Source organism: Mus caroli, chromosome 15 (genome assembly GCF_900094665.2).
Source record: "Mus caroli chromosome 15, CAROLI_EIJ_v1.1, whole genome shotgun sequence".
Classification (NCBI taxonomy): Eukaryota; Metazoa; Chordata; class Mammalia; order Rodentia; family Muridae; genus Mus; species Mus caroli.
Genome location: NC_034584.1, coordinates 21784964 through 21802233, shown reverse-complemented (window position 1 = coordinate 21802233; position 17270 = coordinate 21784964). Strand labels below are relative to the sequence as shown.

The window sequence follows — 17270 nt, the reverse complement described above, 5'->3', positions numbered from 1 at the left end:
TTTTTTTTTTTTTTTCCCCTCTGTTGTGCACTGCAAAAGCAGGACAATGTCAATACACAATGCAAGTGGCATGTGTGTCCCAAAAGGCAACTGAAACTGCTTTGGCTAGACAGCTGTCTCTGGAGCTGAGAGTGTCTCAATTTCCTATGAAGGAAATGGAAGTCAACAATAATAGCTTACTTGGTCTGCTATTCTTTAACTTTTGCTAATATTTCTTCAGAAGAACTGGGTCTTTACAGAGTCATGTAACCTGGCTTTCTTAAGACGGTATCTTTAATTTTACCCCTCGTGAGAGACCTATGGGGTTAATAAGTGATGAGAGGCCATTCCAACACAGCCACAACTGGCATATATGAGAGATGAGTGCCTTCTTGTTTTACTTCCTGGGGTTCAAAATGCAACAGCATCACTAATAGCCAATCATGATAATAATCTTCTTAAAAATTGGTAACCATCACTGTGATTAAGGCCTGGAAAACCCTATATAATTTATACCTCCCGAGAAAGGGAGAAAGACCTACTTCTCAAAGCACCGAAAAGATGAAAGTCTTTTTATTTTCCTTTAACTATTTCAAATAGTCCAGGGCCACTCTTTCTCTGCCCCTAGCATGCACTCAAATTGTGGTCACAGTCTGTGTCATTTGAGGCTGGGGCTGGTGTTCAGGGTAGACTTGGATCACTTTTCAGGTTGACTGATAGCATCAGACACTTTCTGAATGAAACAGTGGTATTTCCTAGGGTCCAGGGCAGTTAGCTGATTCTGAAGTCAAGGCATAATGATATGTCTATATAAATAAATTCTGCTACAGCTAAAGAATGATTTCTAGTGAGCTAACAACAGAGTGTGCATTCTGTGGTAGTCATCAAACATGGCACAGACTCTGACAGAGCAGCCAACCATAGAACCTATCATCCACTTAAGATAGGCTTGTGGGGAAACCCAGCGGGGCTCAGGGGAAGACCCAGAAGACAGCTCTGCCCTTACAGCAGCAGAAGGGTGAAAGTCTCCTAGAAGCCAGATTGCAGTACTGAATGATGTGGGCTCCTGATAAAAGTATAGCTCAAGAACAACAAAGGAATCTCCTGGAGCTGAAAATTACAGTGGGAAAGACGTTCAAGAAAGGGAGTATAAGCTAATCAACTTTTATGGTTGCTATGCCAAGCAGTGTTTAAGCTGGGCTTCCTTTATCATATGTCTGATGATTCACACAGACTTAATGGTGTCTGTGCTTCCTACAAAGCTCAGTGTAACACAAAAGCAGCAATCCCTCCTACAGCCCACCTTTAACCCAGACTGTCAAACACAGAGCCGAGGCAGGCTTCTGCAGCCCACTCTATGGCTGACTATCGACTTCAAAGCTCTGCTCCTAAATTACCCCCGTGGCTTAGTTCCAAACTGGGTAGTGATGGTGGTACCTGGGTAAAAGATGGGGTGTGATAAAGAAATGCATCTGGATTCTGAATGTTGTGTCATAGGAAAACATCCACATGTTTATTAAATCTTTTTGATGGGAATTGCTAGTGGTTTTGAATGGAGAACGCTTGTTAAGTTCAGGTCACTCTGGAATGCTTGTGTCTGGGGAGGGGACAGGAGAACGACTGGCATCTAGGGTAGATACAATCTTCTTCCCAGAAAGAATGTTAGCACATGCCAGAATATGCAGGACTCTGGTGGTCCAGCCTCATTTTTGCCAAGTTGAGGAAAAAGCCTTCTCTGCTCATACATCCCAACCCCATGCCTGGAGAACAGCATCACCCAACAAGAAATAAATAGTAGAGCAAACATACTGGTACTCTCTCGGTGATTTTTACATTACTTGTTTGGAGCCATCTGATGAATTTCATCTGTAGCTGTAGCTGTTCCATAGCTTTAACGTGTGTGATCTTTACACAGTGACCTTGGACCTGCTTCATGAACACACACACACACACACACACACACACACACACACACACACATCTTACCTATGATGAACAATGGAGGTGCCTTGGCTGCCACTGCCTAAATGATGACCTGTCTCAGCTTCTAGTGAAAACTTATTTTTAACATCTTTGTCTTCTCTGTAAATTCATTCTTCACACAAAACTCTTTAAAATATGGTCAACATTTAAGTCATTTCATAGGCACCAGAAAACAAGAATTTAGTCTTTTCTCACTTTCTGTTAGAGATGTAGTAGAATTTAATAGAATTTAGTCTTTTCTCACTTTCTGCTAGAGATGTAGTAGAATTTTATGTTTCCATAGCAGAAGATATGTTTTCTTATGCCAATTGCTTCATATTTATTGAAAGCAATGGAGATAACTACAGACCTGTCTCAGAAGGAAACCCATTGCGATTATGCAGGCATCCCTGATTATGGTAATATTGAAATGTCTTCTAGCCAAAATTATTCATCTAACACCCAGAGAAAATGTACTTTTAAAATTTCCCATTAACATAATATGAAACCATAAGATTATTCTGCTATCTATCTATCTATCTATCTATCTATCTATCTATCTATCTATCTATCTACCTATCCCTCCCTCCTGTTGCTAGTTCTTTGGCCCTAGCAGCCAGCTCTTTATTATGCAAAACCCACACTCCTTAGTCTTCCAGTTGGGTTTGGGGGCTACAGCTTGCCTTGCTTTGGGAACAAATGAGGAAGTGACAAACAGTCACATATTCTGCTAGACTGACAATACAGGCCCAGCAATTAAAAACTGAAAATACAGGGACTTGCCCTCCCTACATTTGTGGAGGTGGGTTATCCCAACAATCCTAGCCTTTCTACATGTTTAAAAATTTATTTTTACTTTATGTGTAGGTGGCATTCCAGATGTTGTGAGCTGTGATGTAGGTGCTAGGAAGGAAACCTAGTTTCTCTACAACTTAGGAAGTGTGTGTAACTACTAAGAAATCGCCACAGTCCCTGTCCACATTGGACCTGAGGAAGGGTGTGTCCTACTTTTGCCATTGCTATGGCCAGCTACCTAGCTCATGAGCTATAAGGAGATTTGTCTGTCTCCTCTTCAACTTCCCACAGGACTGCTGCCTTTACTGGCACAAGCTGCCACAGCACATTGTCTGGCATTTTACTTGGGGTCAGAGTGTCCAAATGAACGTCAGGCTTGTATCACAAGCACATTTATTCACTGAACCATCTTGCTGGCCCTATTTTTACCTTTTACACGTGGTAAAAAATAACAAATTAAAGCAATATCACCTGTACAGTGAATGCTAATCTAAATGAAAAGGCCAGACAAAAGGATTATCTTGGCTCTTTAAAATGTAAATATATGTCTAATACAGTCAACCAAACATTGAATTGTATTTATCATTTTGATGCTCTATAATGAAGTGTGAATACATTGGTGAGTGTAACTCTGAGAAGTTGTGTGCCCAAGAAATTTCAGCCTGATAAATATTTGACAACAAGGAGTACATTTCAAATCCCCATGACTATAAGTCTTGTTTGAATTTAAATAACTGTTTTAATTGAAAATATCAGAGAATAAAAGCGTAGTTGGGGTAAGACAAGCCCTCTGCTGAAGGAGCATCTGTTTCAGTGTTGACTGTAACTGGTACACTAAGAAGGAAATATTTTGATCTGATCGTCATTCTAGCATATCCTGGTTTACTTTTTAGAATTCCTTAAATTTGGAAGCATTCAAAAGCAGAACAGAGGAAAGAGCTATATTAAACATGTCATTATTTCAGATGAGGTCAGTTGCATTCAGGGTGGGGTGGTTGTAAACTGATGTCATTATTGCAAAAGAGCTCAGAGAGAGACCTTTGCTTCCTGTTAAGCACATCTGAGCGAGTGTGCTGGGGTGGATGCGTATGCCAAAGTTTGCCTCTTCATTCTCTGATCGTGTGCTTTAAACTCAGAAGATAACAGGGAGAAGAAAAGTCACAGACGAGTATTTTTGCTGGTGAGCCAAGTGAGAGAGAGAAGCTGTTTTCTTCAACTACTTTCAGGCAAAACATTCTTCACAGAAACAAAAACAAATGTGTCAAAGGGCAGAAGTAACTGACCCCAGAGCCTCTAAGCATGCTGGGGAATCTGGAGTGTGTGAGAGTCAGTAGGTACCGCTCTCCAGAAGGAAGTCACAGGAAACTTACTTTGTGTCTCTGTATACTACACCACTGCTCTTCAAGACAGTAGGGAAGACAGACTGCCTGCTGCCATGACCCTGGGTGACCATACTTATTTTCTTAGGCAAAATTGCCATTCTGATCTAGTTATAGAACTGATGTGGGGGAAAAAAAGAGGCTAATACTGCTCTGTATTGCTAAAACCACAACAGCAATAAGAAAACGAGCTGATAGCACTCAAGGTATGGGAAACCCAGAACTTTTCTGTGGTGGGTTGTAAACAGGCAAGGCTGTATAGTGGATTACTGAAAGGGATCTTCTCAAATCCAATACACATGCCTCCTACTCTATTCAGACCCTCCAATCTTGGAATCCTGTCTGAAGAAACAGTTAAAACAGATGCATGCTACAGCATTATCCCTCACGGCAAAAGTGACACTGAATGGCTTACGTAGCCATCAGCAGATGGAAGTTAATTAAATCATGGTAGCACCGACAAGAAAAGGTTTGGAGATCATACTGTTGGGTGGGAAGCACTCTTTTCTGTTCTCCTTTGTAGAGCATAAAAAAGCATTTCTCAGATTCTGGTGTCTGTAAGAACAAACTTATCTGGACAAACTTATCCACATTTATGACATAAAGGAAGTGTCACTTCAAGAGGAGGATTGTGAGTCAGGTGGCCTTTTTATAATTGCAAATTACAAATAAAATAGATGTTTGTGCAAATAATGTGCATAGCTAGAAATGTGTTAAAAGAACATCAATAGCTAGTTTTTAAAAGAAGGTGACAATAACCAGTGCCTTCCACTATGTCCTGGGACCGATCAAATCCTGTCCATCTCAGAAATGGATTTGCCACCAACTTATGGTGTTTATTGGAATTTTTTAAAGTATGTTTTCTAACACTGAGATTTTACATAAGTAAAAATGCATAATTTTGGCATGAAGCTATCCCAGGATTATTTGCCTTACCAAACGTTACCAGGGATGCCTATGTAATGACAAAGGGTTTTCTTTTTAAAGGAATTTGTGGGAAACTTACTACTACAACATGGCTTTAGTTAATCGCTTCTACAATGTGCACATTATTGCTTTCAGTTTTTAGTTGTAAGGTAACGAACTGACTCACTGTCCTTTCATCTCCTAAAATGCCCAAGTTAGTCGTTAATATGTTGTTCCTCCCTCAGCACAGCCAGTGGATTAGGGTCTTCCAATCCCTCTAAGAGCAATGTGAAAAACCAAATCCTCTAGCCAGTGCCCTGCCCCTCTCCCCACACTGGCTCTTCCTTCCTGGGTCTCTAATCTTTCCTAGTCCAATATGCAAACTTTCCTTGGAAAAGGCAGCAAAAGTCTATGTTAGTTTATGCTTCTTCCACACTTACTGTCTCTGGTTGCTTATCTCAGAGGATCAGGGTGTCCTTTGAATAGTGTTAGTTTGAATTATATCCATCTTAGTTCTTAAGATCCCCAAACACCTTTTCATATTATACTTCCTACAAACAAACATGAGTTGAACAACAAACGTAGCTTGCAATTTTAATCCATGTATAAGCTTGCAAGCATGTCTCTACTTTGTGGCTCTTGGTCTCTCTGGGGGTCTCAACCCAGAGAGCTGTTTTTTAGTCTTCTTCATACTCTTAGACCTTTTGAACTTCTTGTCACTTTACTCCTCTCTCAGGACTAAGTCCCTTTATTGTTAAAGAACTGCCATCCATGTATTCCAAAGAGGAGATGCTTGTTTAGAGAATACTTACAAATTGGCCATTTTGTAATCTGACCAGTATGCTGGTCACCAGGAACATATGTCTACTTAAATTAATTTAAACAAAATTTAACTTAAAAATCTACGTTTCTCATTCTTGCTAGCTCCAATTTACATGTCAGACAGACAAGCATAGCTATGTGTATGATACTCAACAGTGCAGATCTGGATCACTTTCACATCTACGGACATTTCTATGTGGCAGACTGGATTTCAATAGTTCAACTCAGACGCCTGGGAGAATTTAAAACATTAAAGAAATAACCAGTAATAGCCAAATCTTAGGGAAGAAGAAAATTAATTAATAATAAAAATATTAACAAACAAATTCAATATATCAGGAAAGAATAATCAAATTCTCTCGGTTATGAATTCTTTCTGGGGTTGGGGATGTATATTGTAGAGGACTGCACTAGCAAGCACCATGCCATGTGTTTGTTCCTAGGCCCAGAAAACAGGTTCTGCAAATCTATAAATGTCTCTACAATGATTTGATAAGTCTTTCATAAAATAGATGAATTCTATATTTTTCCCTAGAATAACCATGTGGGTATTTCTCTGGATTATTTTTAAAAGAATATTTCATTTAAACTGTCAATTTGTTCTTTCTTGTTTAAAAAAACAATCAAGTTTGTAAAGCTGGTAAAAAAAAAAAATCTTTCCAATTGTTTCTAATCCCTCTCTGTGGAGAAATGAAGAGGCCTCCTCCAGTATTGGTACAGCTGTATCTCTGCTCTCACCAGGCATCAGCCATTAGGTTGCGTGCCTGTCACTTCCTCCAGGAAACTTCCTTGAGACTTCCCCTCCAGGCAGTGTCCAAGCAGGGACCACTCCCTGCACCACTGAACTACCTACTGTTTGCCTGCCCATGATGTCACATCCAATTTCCAATTGCATGTTTACACACTTACACTCTCTGTCAAACTAAGTAACAAATGGTGACAGGGAATCTCCAAGGAATTAAGTTTTGAAATGGCAAGGGGAATACACACATGTCAGCAACTTAGGTGTATGTTCAGAGAAATGGAGGCCAGCAAAACTTTATAAAGGAAAAATGAAGGGAGATGGATCACATACTTTGAAATAACAATCTTTGGCTATGGGGTTAAAAAAAAAATCAATGATGCTCAAGGATGGGTACCGAGGGAGATACCAGTTCAAGGTCAAACAGATAAGGTGGTAAGATGCCCTTAATGAGGTATTTCTGTGTGAGGTTGTGGTGGCTTCTGTACAAAGCTGTGGTTCTATAATCTTTGGAGACAGCTCTAAACAAGCATAAGTATGAGGTCTCCTCCTCGCTGTTCCAATATTTAATCTGCTTGGTTGATTGATTATTCGGGCTTGACAAGATGATATCATTTTGGTTCTGAAGACCTCCAAGTCCACATGAGGCCCTGGCCTTCCTAGAGGCAGAGAAACAACTGACTTCACTTGTGCTCTCCTAGCACCTTGCACCATGTTTGACACAGAACACGTTCAAAAATCGAGTTGAGCAAACTCAACTCACAATTGTAAATATTGTGGAAAAATTGTAAAAATCCTTTCCCTTCTAATGCTGAGTCTTCGTCTTCTAGTCAATTGTTTCTAAGGTGTAATCTTTGTGATTTTTGTTAACATTCACTTTTAATTAGGAACCATTTAATTTAATGTGAAATGTTGGCGGGCTGATCCTGGCAGTAATCCAGCTGGCTAATGCGTCCTTCACTATGCTGCTTTCTCCATTTCTTGGGGTAAAATACCCTGGCATTTTCACAGATCTAAAATATACTAATTAATAAGGTTGCCAAAGGAAAGGATGTTTAATCTGGATTGATGTTTCTCCAACTCTGTAAATAGATCACTGAATGAAGAGAGTGCGGACCAAGGAGCCAAAAGACAACAGAGTGTGTTTTCAATATTTATAACACAGACACAAACTCACTCTCTAAAATGTCTCTAGAAAATATGGCAAGTATTTTTTGTTTCTAAGAGACTTGTTTTTTATAAAATGAGAGAACATTCAAATTTCAAAAGAGGAGCCCAAATATAGCACATGTTTCCCAAAGAGCACTAGTTCCGTGCCTGTGTTCTTGAAATCAGAGTTCTAATAGTCTGAATTAAAGTGCTGACAGTCGTATGTTATAACTGAGCAATGCCTGCACACTGCGAAGTTCGCAGAAATGCTTTCCTATGTAGGAGGCATCCGGTCCTTCTAAGTTTTACAAGGAGGTAAGAAAAGGCAACCTGACCTTTCAGGTTAAATTTTCAGCCAAGTGAGTTATAGTGTTTGCTGGCTGTATTCCACTTTTTTCTTTAAATTTATTTTAGTTGGTACACAAAAATACAAAACTTTAGCTATTAGTATACATATAATGCTCATATTAATAAGTAAATAGATCTTCTGAATTTATTCTTTATGGTACAGACTTTTAAAACTCCTTTCCTCCAGGCTAAGGAAGCACTTCCCTTGAAATACCGAAGGCATACCAATGTTTATAACAGATATTGGGGAAGAAACACATTCTCTGAGATGCTTAAGGGATTTGGTGTGGGGAATGATTTCATGGCTTCTCTTTATTTACAGCAAGGACCTAGGCATTAAATCTCCATCTGTGTGGTTACAGTAAGAGTGCTTGGTCTAATTACCCAGGCAAGCTGTACTTAGATTATCAACCTTCACAGCACATGAAGGAGAACTTCTTCATTTCTCACTTTAGGCCTGACATTCCATCGTTTTCTTCCTAGAGCCTTGTATCCATGACAAGGGAAGAAAGAAAGCAAGGACACTTGAGATAACTGTATTATAAGTGTGTATAAACTTCCTTTCATAAATCAACTGGAGATATGGAGATATACAGTTAAATTAAGACTCTAATAACTCTTATACGTACAGACATTAATTCAAGTGACTTAGTGACACTTTGGTGTTTCTGACTTAAATGTAGAAAATATCCAACATACCATTGCCAACTAATACTAGGACTCTTTCATAATCACAGTCGCCTTTGTTTGGACTGCATAGTCCAGATTATTGCCCCATTTCTATGTGGAGAATGACAGGATGGAGAGATGAAGCAGGTCTACTCAAGCAGAGGCTAGGATCAGAAACCAAGACATCTGACCACACCTGCTGCTTTTTGCCAAGGACCATAGGCTCTCTGGCTTCCGTGTTCATCACCACTGCACAAAATATGGACAGCACTGACTCCAGCTCTACCTCTCAAGACTTAGTAGGTCTGCGAGGAGTCTGGGAATTGGTGTTTCTAAGCAGGTAACAGGATACTACTATTGCTTTCAACACCCCAGGAGTCTTTTAGAGCAGGCAAATTCCCCTGGGTGCCCTTCACCGGGAGCTTTTATGACAACCCATTAACTGTCACCATCACAGGGCCTGCAAGAACGCTTCACACTTACACACCATTGAATGTTGCATGTTCTGTTGACCAGTCAAGTGAAGCATGAGTGTAACTTTCCTTGAAAAGACTATCCTAGCTACATTTAGGGACAGTAAGCACGATGAGACAAAAGCGAGCAAGGAGAGCTGTCCCATGCTCCCAACTTTGCAAGGGGCTATTTATGTTCCTGAAGGAATCTGACCTCCAACTCTGAAGCAGGTTTTTTTTAGGGCACAGTCATCTCTGCAAACTCGGGATATTGCTGTTCACTTTGCCCCATGCTTCCTTAGCCTTGGAAAGGGAACTGATTTGTTCTTGCCCCTTAAGCAAGTGACGTTCCTAACATCGCTCACCCTAAGTAACTTTTCAACCAACCCATCATTTTTTTTTTGGTTGCAAAATATGCCACATTAAATGAACACTGACCTGTTATTTTTCTTTTCAAACTACACCTAGAAGCAGTCAAGTTGTGGTCACCTCCTCTTCATTGCCCCAGTAATTAACCAGAAGTGAAGATAATGCATACAGCAACATTCTACATATATTAGACATGCCTGGTAAAAATAATGATGCTGAGAGAGATGCATTACTGACAGTTTGTGAATATGGAACACTGTGGTCTTACCTATGCACACTAGATCCATAAAACCATACATTCCATAGCAGATTTGGAAAAGGATGTCCTTCCTCTGCCACACTGCATAGGGGCTGAAGGCTGACCAGAGGAGCCAAGTCACACTCGCTATTAAGAACAGGGATCCTAGGATTACAGCGATCATCTGAACTTTCTCAACCAGTGTTATAGAAATGCTCTGCCACTAAAAGAAAAACAGAGGCATGTAAGGAAAAGGTGCTGCGCAGAGTTAAAAAAAGGGGGGGGGGTTACATCACATGTTTAGTGTTTTTTTATGGTACTATTCCCCTTTCCATCTGGCCATCCCCCCAATGAATTTCTCCATAATATGCAGGACATAAAAACAGACAAGCAGATAATGATCAACGAATTGCCCTTGACTCTGTTATTTTCATTAATCCACCATTCTCAGTGTTTAATACGGTTTTAGTCCAGATAATAATACTGAGTGTGAATGGCTCAGGAATTTTGGGTATCTGGAAATCACATACCCACATGAACTTAAATACCTTCTGACATCACACAAGAAGGGCACCTCTATCTCATGCTCCCCTCCCCCCTTCACATACTTGGTACTTTTTAAGAGAAGGAAAATCCTTTGTCATTCTTGTAGAAGAATGGAAAATAGCAAATAAATTATATGTGATCATCAGTAAAAATAGTCATTGAAAGTAATGCATATTAAAATAATCATACAGAAACTACAAAGCTGTTCTTATCTGGCCATGGTCTTCTCTGTTAATCTCACATTCTTAGACGTAACTGGCTCATTATCAGTGGGTAAGCCATGGGACACTTTTATTGAGATTTACAATTTGTATACCAGTGGTGGATCCTAGAAACACATAAAGCCATTGTGGCATACAGTATTCGACAAAAAAGTAAGTTAATATCCTACTTATCAATATTTGATAGGAATGATAAGTGCTCCAAATAGTCAATTAATAATCTCAGTTTTATATGCTTGTCTTGTGCATTACACAAGACAAGAACTGATGGTGGAACCATAAGCAATAAAAACACATTCCATAAGCAATGAAAAACTCAGAACCTGCAGGCGCTTGGCCTGTGGAGGAAAGCTGTGGCTGCTGCCAGGGTGGGCTCATCGAAGAACCCTCCCCCAAGGAATGCAACCTATGTCCATTCAATAAATCTGAGTTTTCTTAACCCTCATACTTACCTTAAGTCTGAGCAGACAGGCTCTGAAAGCACTGTACTGAATGTACAGTGACTCTGCCCTCACCTGTAATGTCCTTCCACACTCTTGCCCTCCACCCTCCCTCCACCCCTCTCTCAATATCCTTCATCAGTGGATAACCAAATAATCAACTTGTAGTATTTGAAATCTGAACTTGACCTCCAGTATTCACAGCTATATTGCTGAACTCTGTACGTGTTATAGATTAAATGTCAACATACATTTCAAATAGTACTCTACAATCATTTACTTAACAAAAGGCAGAAACACCAGTCAATGATTCTTCAATGTGATAAACACAGTCTTCATTTTAAGGTGAGGTTTCCTTTATTCACTCAAAAAAAATCTGAATAAACAATAAGCTGTTGTGTATAGTTTCATCTTTTCACGTGAGCCAGGTGGTATTTCAAGTGCATTCTGCTTTTCTCTTTTCCTTCTGGATGTCGCTAGGACACATTAACCTTCCCGCTACGTATTTAGTGGTAAAGCTCTTTAAGCTTGTTGTCACTCAACAAATGTGGGGCATCACTGGCACGTGTTCTCGTGTGGATTTGCATTAAACCTTGCCTTCCATATTACAACACAGAACGCTGGTATGCACCCTAAATGGATGCAGGCACATCTCCATGTGTATGATCTTACCCTGTATCAATCACTTCAGGTAGATAAAAACAAACCACAAACCAAAGCATAGGTTTTAGGAGTTTTATTTTTCAGATGTGCTCACAATCATGGCACTGAAGCTGCAATTCTCTTGCTGCACAGACTCCTGACCACTGAGGAAAAGACCAACACAACTGTCTCTAAAGTGAGTCACACTTTTAAATTTACAAGGTAATGGTGTGGTTTTGTGTGTGTGTGTGTGTGTGTGTGTGTGTGTGTGTATGTGCATGTATCTGGGGCTCTGAGTGTGTCTGTGTGTACATGTGTATGTGTCTGTCTATCTCTCGGTGTGTGTGTGTGTGTGCATGTGTGTGTCTCTGTGTGTGTGTGATTGATTTCCATCTGGAGGTCTATATAAGTCCTATTAAGTACATAGGACTGAATCACAGGACTAGTGAGCAACCAAAAATAAGTGAGTGGGATTCAGCAAGAATGGTCTTCCACAGTGGAATAGAAGAATAAACATAAGTCGTACAGTTCAGTGTTGAGTAAGTCATTATACTCAGCTTCAATTAGACCTGCTCTTGAGTTAAGCTTACCTAAAAAGGTCAGTGACAATATGATGTCTATAAGCACAGTGTGGTTATCCCTAATGGATATTTGGTTGAGGGGAAATTGTGGCAATACTTTGATATAGCTTGGACATAGGAGATTGAGTGATCACATGGTCTCTGACATATGCATCACCTAACTTTTCTGCAGTCAAGCTTCTAACCCACAAGCTATGCCCCTCCCTGGCAGAGAAGGCAGAGGAGTAAAGGGGCGCTTGCCAGGAGCAAGAGATATGGGTGCTTCACCCTTGTTTAATTGAGGCCAAATTTAGGGTGGCTTAAAATGTAAATCCTTATAGTTTTGAATAAACACGTTTAAGGTCATTTAAGTAAGCTACAAGGAAACATCAGCCTGATTCTGCTGGATTGGGAGGGCCAATTATGTACTGTTATTACAGATATTTGCTGTTGCTGGTGATTTTTCAAACTTAGTTTTAAAGAAGGATAAACTTCGTATACCTTACAATGGTTCCTCTGAAATTTTCTGGTACCACTCTGTGAGTAATTCAACTTTCTACATTAACAATGCAAACAAATTATCAAGTAAATAGATGTTCTTTATGATACGATGAACCCTAACTGTAACATCACTTTACTGAATAGACAGTGAGGACAAACACTGTTGAAGCCAAAATTATAAAATGTAGTCACGGACACAGGGGCTTCCCTTTACACAACAATACCACCTCGGTGATTTTTTTCAGCCTCTCTTAACAGCTCCCTCCTATTTCTAGCATCAGGTATAAGAGGAAGGGTGGTTACTTCATTCCTCTCATAGGAAAAACATAGCTCTATCTTCTATGGTAGGAAATTTAACAAGCTCCTTTGCTCTCAGAAGTCAGAGCCTACCCATAGGATCAGCTCTGTGACAGTAAATAGTGTAATAAAAATGAAAAATCACGACTTCTTGAGGTCTGTCTTTCCACCTCATGGTATCCAAGGGCTAGACATCAGTTTGCAAAACAATTTGAACTTGGGTTACATTTTTCAATAGTGAAAAATATTTTTTTCTCCTCTGAAGATACTGCATGCCTGAAATTCCAGCACTCAGGAGGGAAATTGCCACAAGACTGAGCTAACCTGGTCTCCTGAGTAACTTCTTAGATAACTATGACTCCATCATGAGATCTTGTCTCAAAGGGCTTTTTTTTAAAATCTTTTTTATTAGATATTTTCTTTGTTTGCATTTCAAATGTTATCCCTTTTCCTAGTTTCCCCTCCGAAAATCCCCTCTCCTCTCCCTGCCTCCCCCTGCTCACCAATCCACCCACTCCTGCTTCCTGGCCCTGGCATTCCCCTATAATGGGACATAGAACCTTCACAGGACCAAGGGCTTCTTCTCCACTGATGACCGACTAGGCCATCCTCTGCTACATATACAGCTAGAGCCATGAATCCCAGCATGTGTTTTCTTTGATTGGTGGTTTAGAGTCCCAGGGAGCTCTGGGGTTACTGGTTAGTTCATATTGTTGTTCCTTCTATGGGGCTGCAAACCCCTTCAGCTCCTTGAGTCCTTTCTCTAGCTCCTTCATTGTGGACCCTGTGCTCTGTCCAATGGATGGCTATGAGCATCCACTTCTGTATTTGTCAGGCACTGGCAGAGCCTCTCAGGAGACAGATATATCAGGCTCAAAAGGCCTCTTATATAATTGCTTCCTCTCTCTCTCTCTCTCTCTCTCTCTCTCTCTCTCTCTCTCTCTCTCTCTGCCTCCTCCCTATCTTTCTATCCCTGTCTGCATGCCTGCCTGCCTGTCTGTCTCTGTCTCTCTCCTTTGCCTTACTCTCTCCTACATGCATGAGAGAGAGACAGAGAGAGACAGAGAGACAGAGAGAGATACACAGAGATACAGAGACATAGGGACAGAAACAGAGACAGAGAGACATAGAGAGAGAGTGTGTGTATTGCATTTAGCTCAAGCCATGAATGGAAAGAAAGATGCTACAACAGTAGCTAAACTGGCTTTCCAAACTTACTATATTCCACTCTAGTCCATAATAGTTGATTCACAATCCTGCAAAACTGCTTGTGTCTGAGCAACTAAACTATTGCTCCTTGAAAAATTGGGAAGCTTAGTCTCATTGAGTGTCCTGGAGATAATTTAATGATAATAACTTAACATTCATATAAGGCCAATATTCTCCAATTATCTTACTAAATTATAGGTATTAACTCACTGAATTATCATACAACTCTGTGAGAGAGTGACACTCATCATTAAGATAAGTAAATGCAATCAGAGATGATGGGATGGATAATATTGATTACTAACTTGACAAGATTTATAAGAGGCCCTTATAGGCAAGGCACTTAAGAGGCAAGCCCCTGGGCCTGACTATAAAGAATTATATTGATTAGGTTAGGTCTCTGGCCCTGTCTGTAAGGATTATATTAACTGTGATTAGTGAGCCCACCCTGAAGCTGGGACTCACCATTCCCAGGACTTAGGTCCTAGCAGAAAAACAACCAAAACAACAACATCAACAACCCCCAAGACCCAACCCAACTCAACAACAACAAAACCTAGCTGAGTACAACTTGTCACTCTCTACTTCTTAACTACAGATGTGATGTGAACAGCTGTCTCATATAAGTCCACGTGTCTGCTATTATGGGTTGTACAGCATTGGTCATAATAAATCTTTTCTCCCTTAAGTTGAGTTTGTCTGGTATTTTGTCACAGTGGCAGAAGAAAACAACAGACATATAAAATTGCTACCAGCAATGGGATTTTTGCTTTGATAAGCCAGGCCTTGAGGGTTTTAGGACTCTGACTATTTCATGAAAGAGATGTGAAAGATTCTGACAGTTTAAAACCCTTTGCATGCTAGAACCCAAGTATACTTGTCTATTCTGGTAGGAGCTTGGAAGACAAGATTGCTAAACCAAAAGTGCCTAGAAGATACCCAGATGATGAGGATTCAGGGGGAACTGGATTAGGAGGCAACTGTGTGATACTTTGGCCAAGAATCTGTCTTCAGTCTACCAATGTCTTAAAAAGAATGAAGAAAGCTGAATTTAAAGATGACAGACTCTACAGCATTTCAAAAGCATAAAACATTGAGGTATGAGCATAGCTGGCTACTTTCTAAGGCTGTTATGCAGTTCTGTTAACTACAGAAAGAACAAAATATTGAACAGAAAGATGTTAAAAATGTGTAGATTATTAAGGAGGAAAAGAGCTTAAGTAGTTTGAGCTGTGTCACCAAGGCACATCTTGAAAAGAAGGCTGTGGCTGTTGAAGCAAAATATCCTGATCTGCGCCGGGACAATAGGACCTGTGATACAAGAGCAGCCCTCTACCAACCAACTGGGGCTAGAGAGGATCCCTGGCCTACAAAAGAAACTCAGCCCCTCCCCAGGTGAAATGTTTCCCCATGATTGGCACAGAGAAGCGTAAACATCTGTGGTCCATTAGGGCCAGGCTGTATCTCAAACTCATGGAATTCAACAGCAGCTCCAAGGTGATACAGTCTTTGAGGATGTGAAATATGCAAGACTGAGGGGATCATAGACAGCAGGTAATGCAATGTGGGACAGGGTCAGAGTTTGTGCAAGGAGCCCTTAGATGCCACTATGCAAACTTGTAAAGATGAAGTCTAAACTGAGGTGGAGACCCCAGGAAGATGAAGATTCCAGAACCAAGAGCCAAGAGGTGTCTGCTAAGGAAAGCCGCATGGAATGAAACAAAGCCCCAGGAGAAGTTGTGTGTGCTGCAGGCAATAGATCTGAAAGGGTGGGGCTACCAAATCCTTCTGGTGGACTGATGACTCTGTTGTCGGCCTCATGTACTAAAACTGGAGCTCCAGGATTTGGTGTTTGTCCTGCTGGGTTTCAATCTGACTTTGGTCCCATTATCACTCTGTATGCCTTCATCCTTCCTTTCTGGAAATTCTGAGTTGTTGCATGTAGGAAATGCATAATAACTCATTTTGGATTTCATAGTTAAAAGATTGCCTTGTGTATAAGATAGGACTTGGACTTTGGATTTGTAAACAATATTAGAAGTTTTTAAGACTACAGTGGCCTTGAAAGTTAGACTGAATGTGTTTCTGCATTATATGATGTGCCAGAAGCCAGAAGGGTAGAATGTTCTGACTTAAAAGTGATGTACTTGGATGCTGGCAAGAGGGGGAGTCCTGAGTATTAATATTAATTACTGGCATAATTTAGAATTACCCATGAGGCACACTTCTGGGCAGAATAGTGATTAATTATCTTAATTAGGTTGATTGAAGTCTGAAGATCCAGTCTAAAAGTGGGAAAATCCATTCACTTGGCCTAAGTCCTGGGCTTCATAAACTGGAAAACAGCGTTTGACCTTGAACATTCATTCATAATTGTCTACTCCCTCATTGTGCAAGCAACATGACCAATTCCTGCCAACTCTTGCTGCCAGGATTATACCCTTGAATTTTGAACCAAAATAAACCTTTTTATCTCTCAAGTGGCTTTTGTCAGAGTATTTTATCAAAAAACAACAACAACAACAACAGAAAAAAAAAATGTAGCCAGGACAGTAAGCTATGCAGTCTCCCCAAGTTACTGCATTTAGGACTAGAAACGAGGCATAAGCTGAAGTGGTCACATTCCTGTGATCATACTGTTAACATACTTGATATCATAACTCTAGTGAACTTTAATGACAATTTCATATACCCGCTTCTATGCAATGCTATGACATGTTTCTGGTGATGCTCCAGCCCTGTGTCTTGTGGTCTGTTAAAAGAGGATTCTACTGGACTTGTGGCCGAGCACTATCCCCTTTTCTGTGTAATCCTAGGTCCACATTCCTAAGGGAAGAAGGGCTGAGCCTGTAAATACCATCAAAGAGGGCTTTTCAGATCAGCATGAATCCTCAGGACTTGGCACACAGTTGCTACAAATCTTAAGAGAAAGTGATCATCCAGCACCCTCCCAGCCGGAGGACAGTGATCCACCCTGCAGGGAGCGCCATCTTGGCTCCAGGGCTCCGCCGAACTTAGTCTGCAGAGGTGAGAGTGAGGACCAC

The 17270-nt window shown here is 40.5% G+C and overlaps 1 protein-coding gene across 2 annotated transcripts in view; it reads right to left on the bottom strand.

The window, feature by feature from the left end:
- The window catches only part of March11 (membrane associated ring-CH-type finger 11), a 105513-nt gene that overhangs the window by 11462 nt on the left and 76781 nt on the right, over nucleotides 1–17270 (bottom strand). The window contains exon 3 of one of the 2 annotated variants that reach the window (XM_021183644.2): nucleotides 9841–10033. The exons of the other annotated variant lie outside the window; for it this stretch is intronic. Coding sequence (XP_021039303.1) covers nucleotides 9841–10033 — 193 coding nt within the window. The remainder of the gene's footprint in view (nucleotides 1–9840; nucleotides 10034–17270) is intronic. 2 annotated transcript variants of the gene reach the window in all.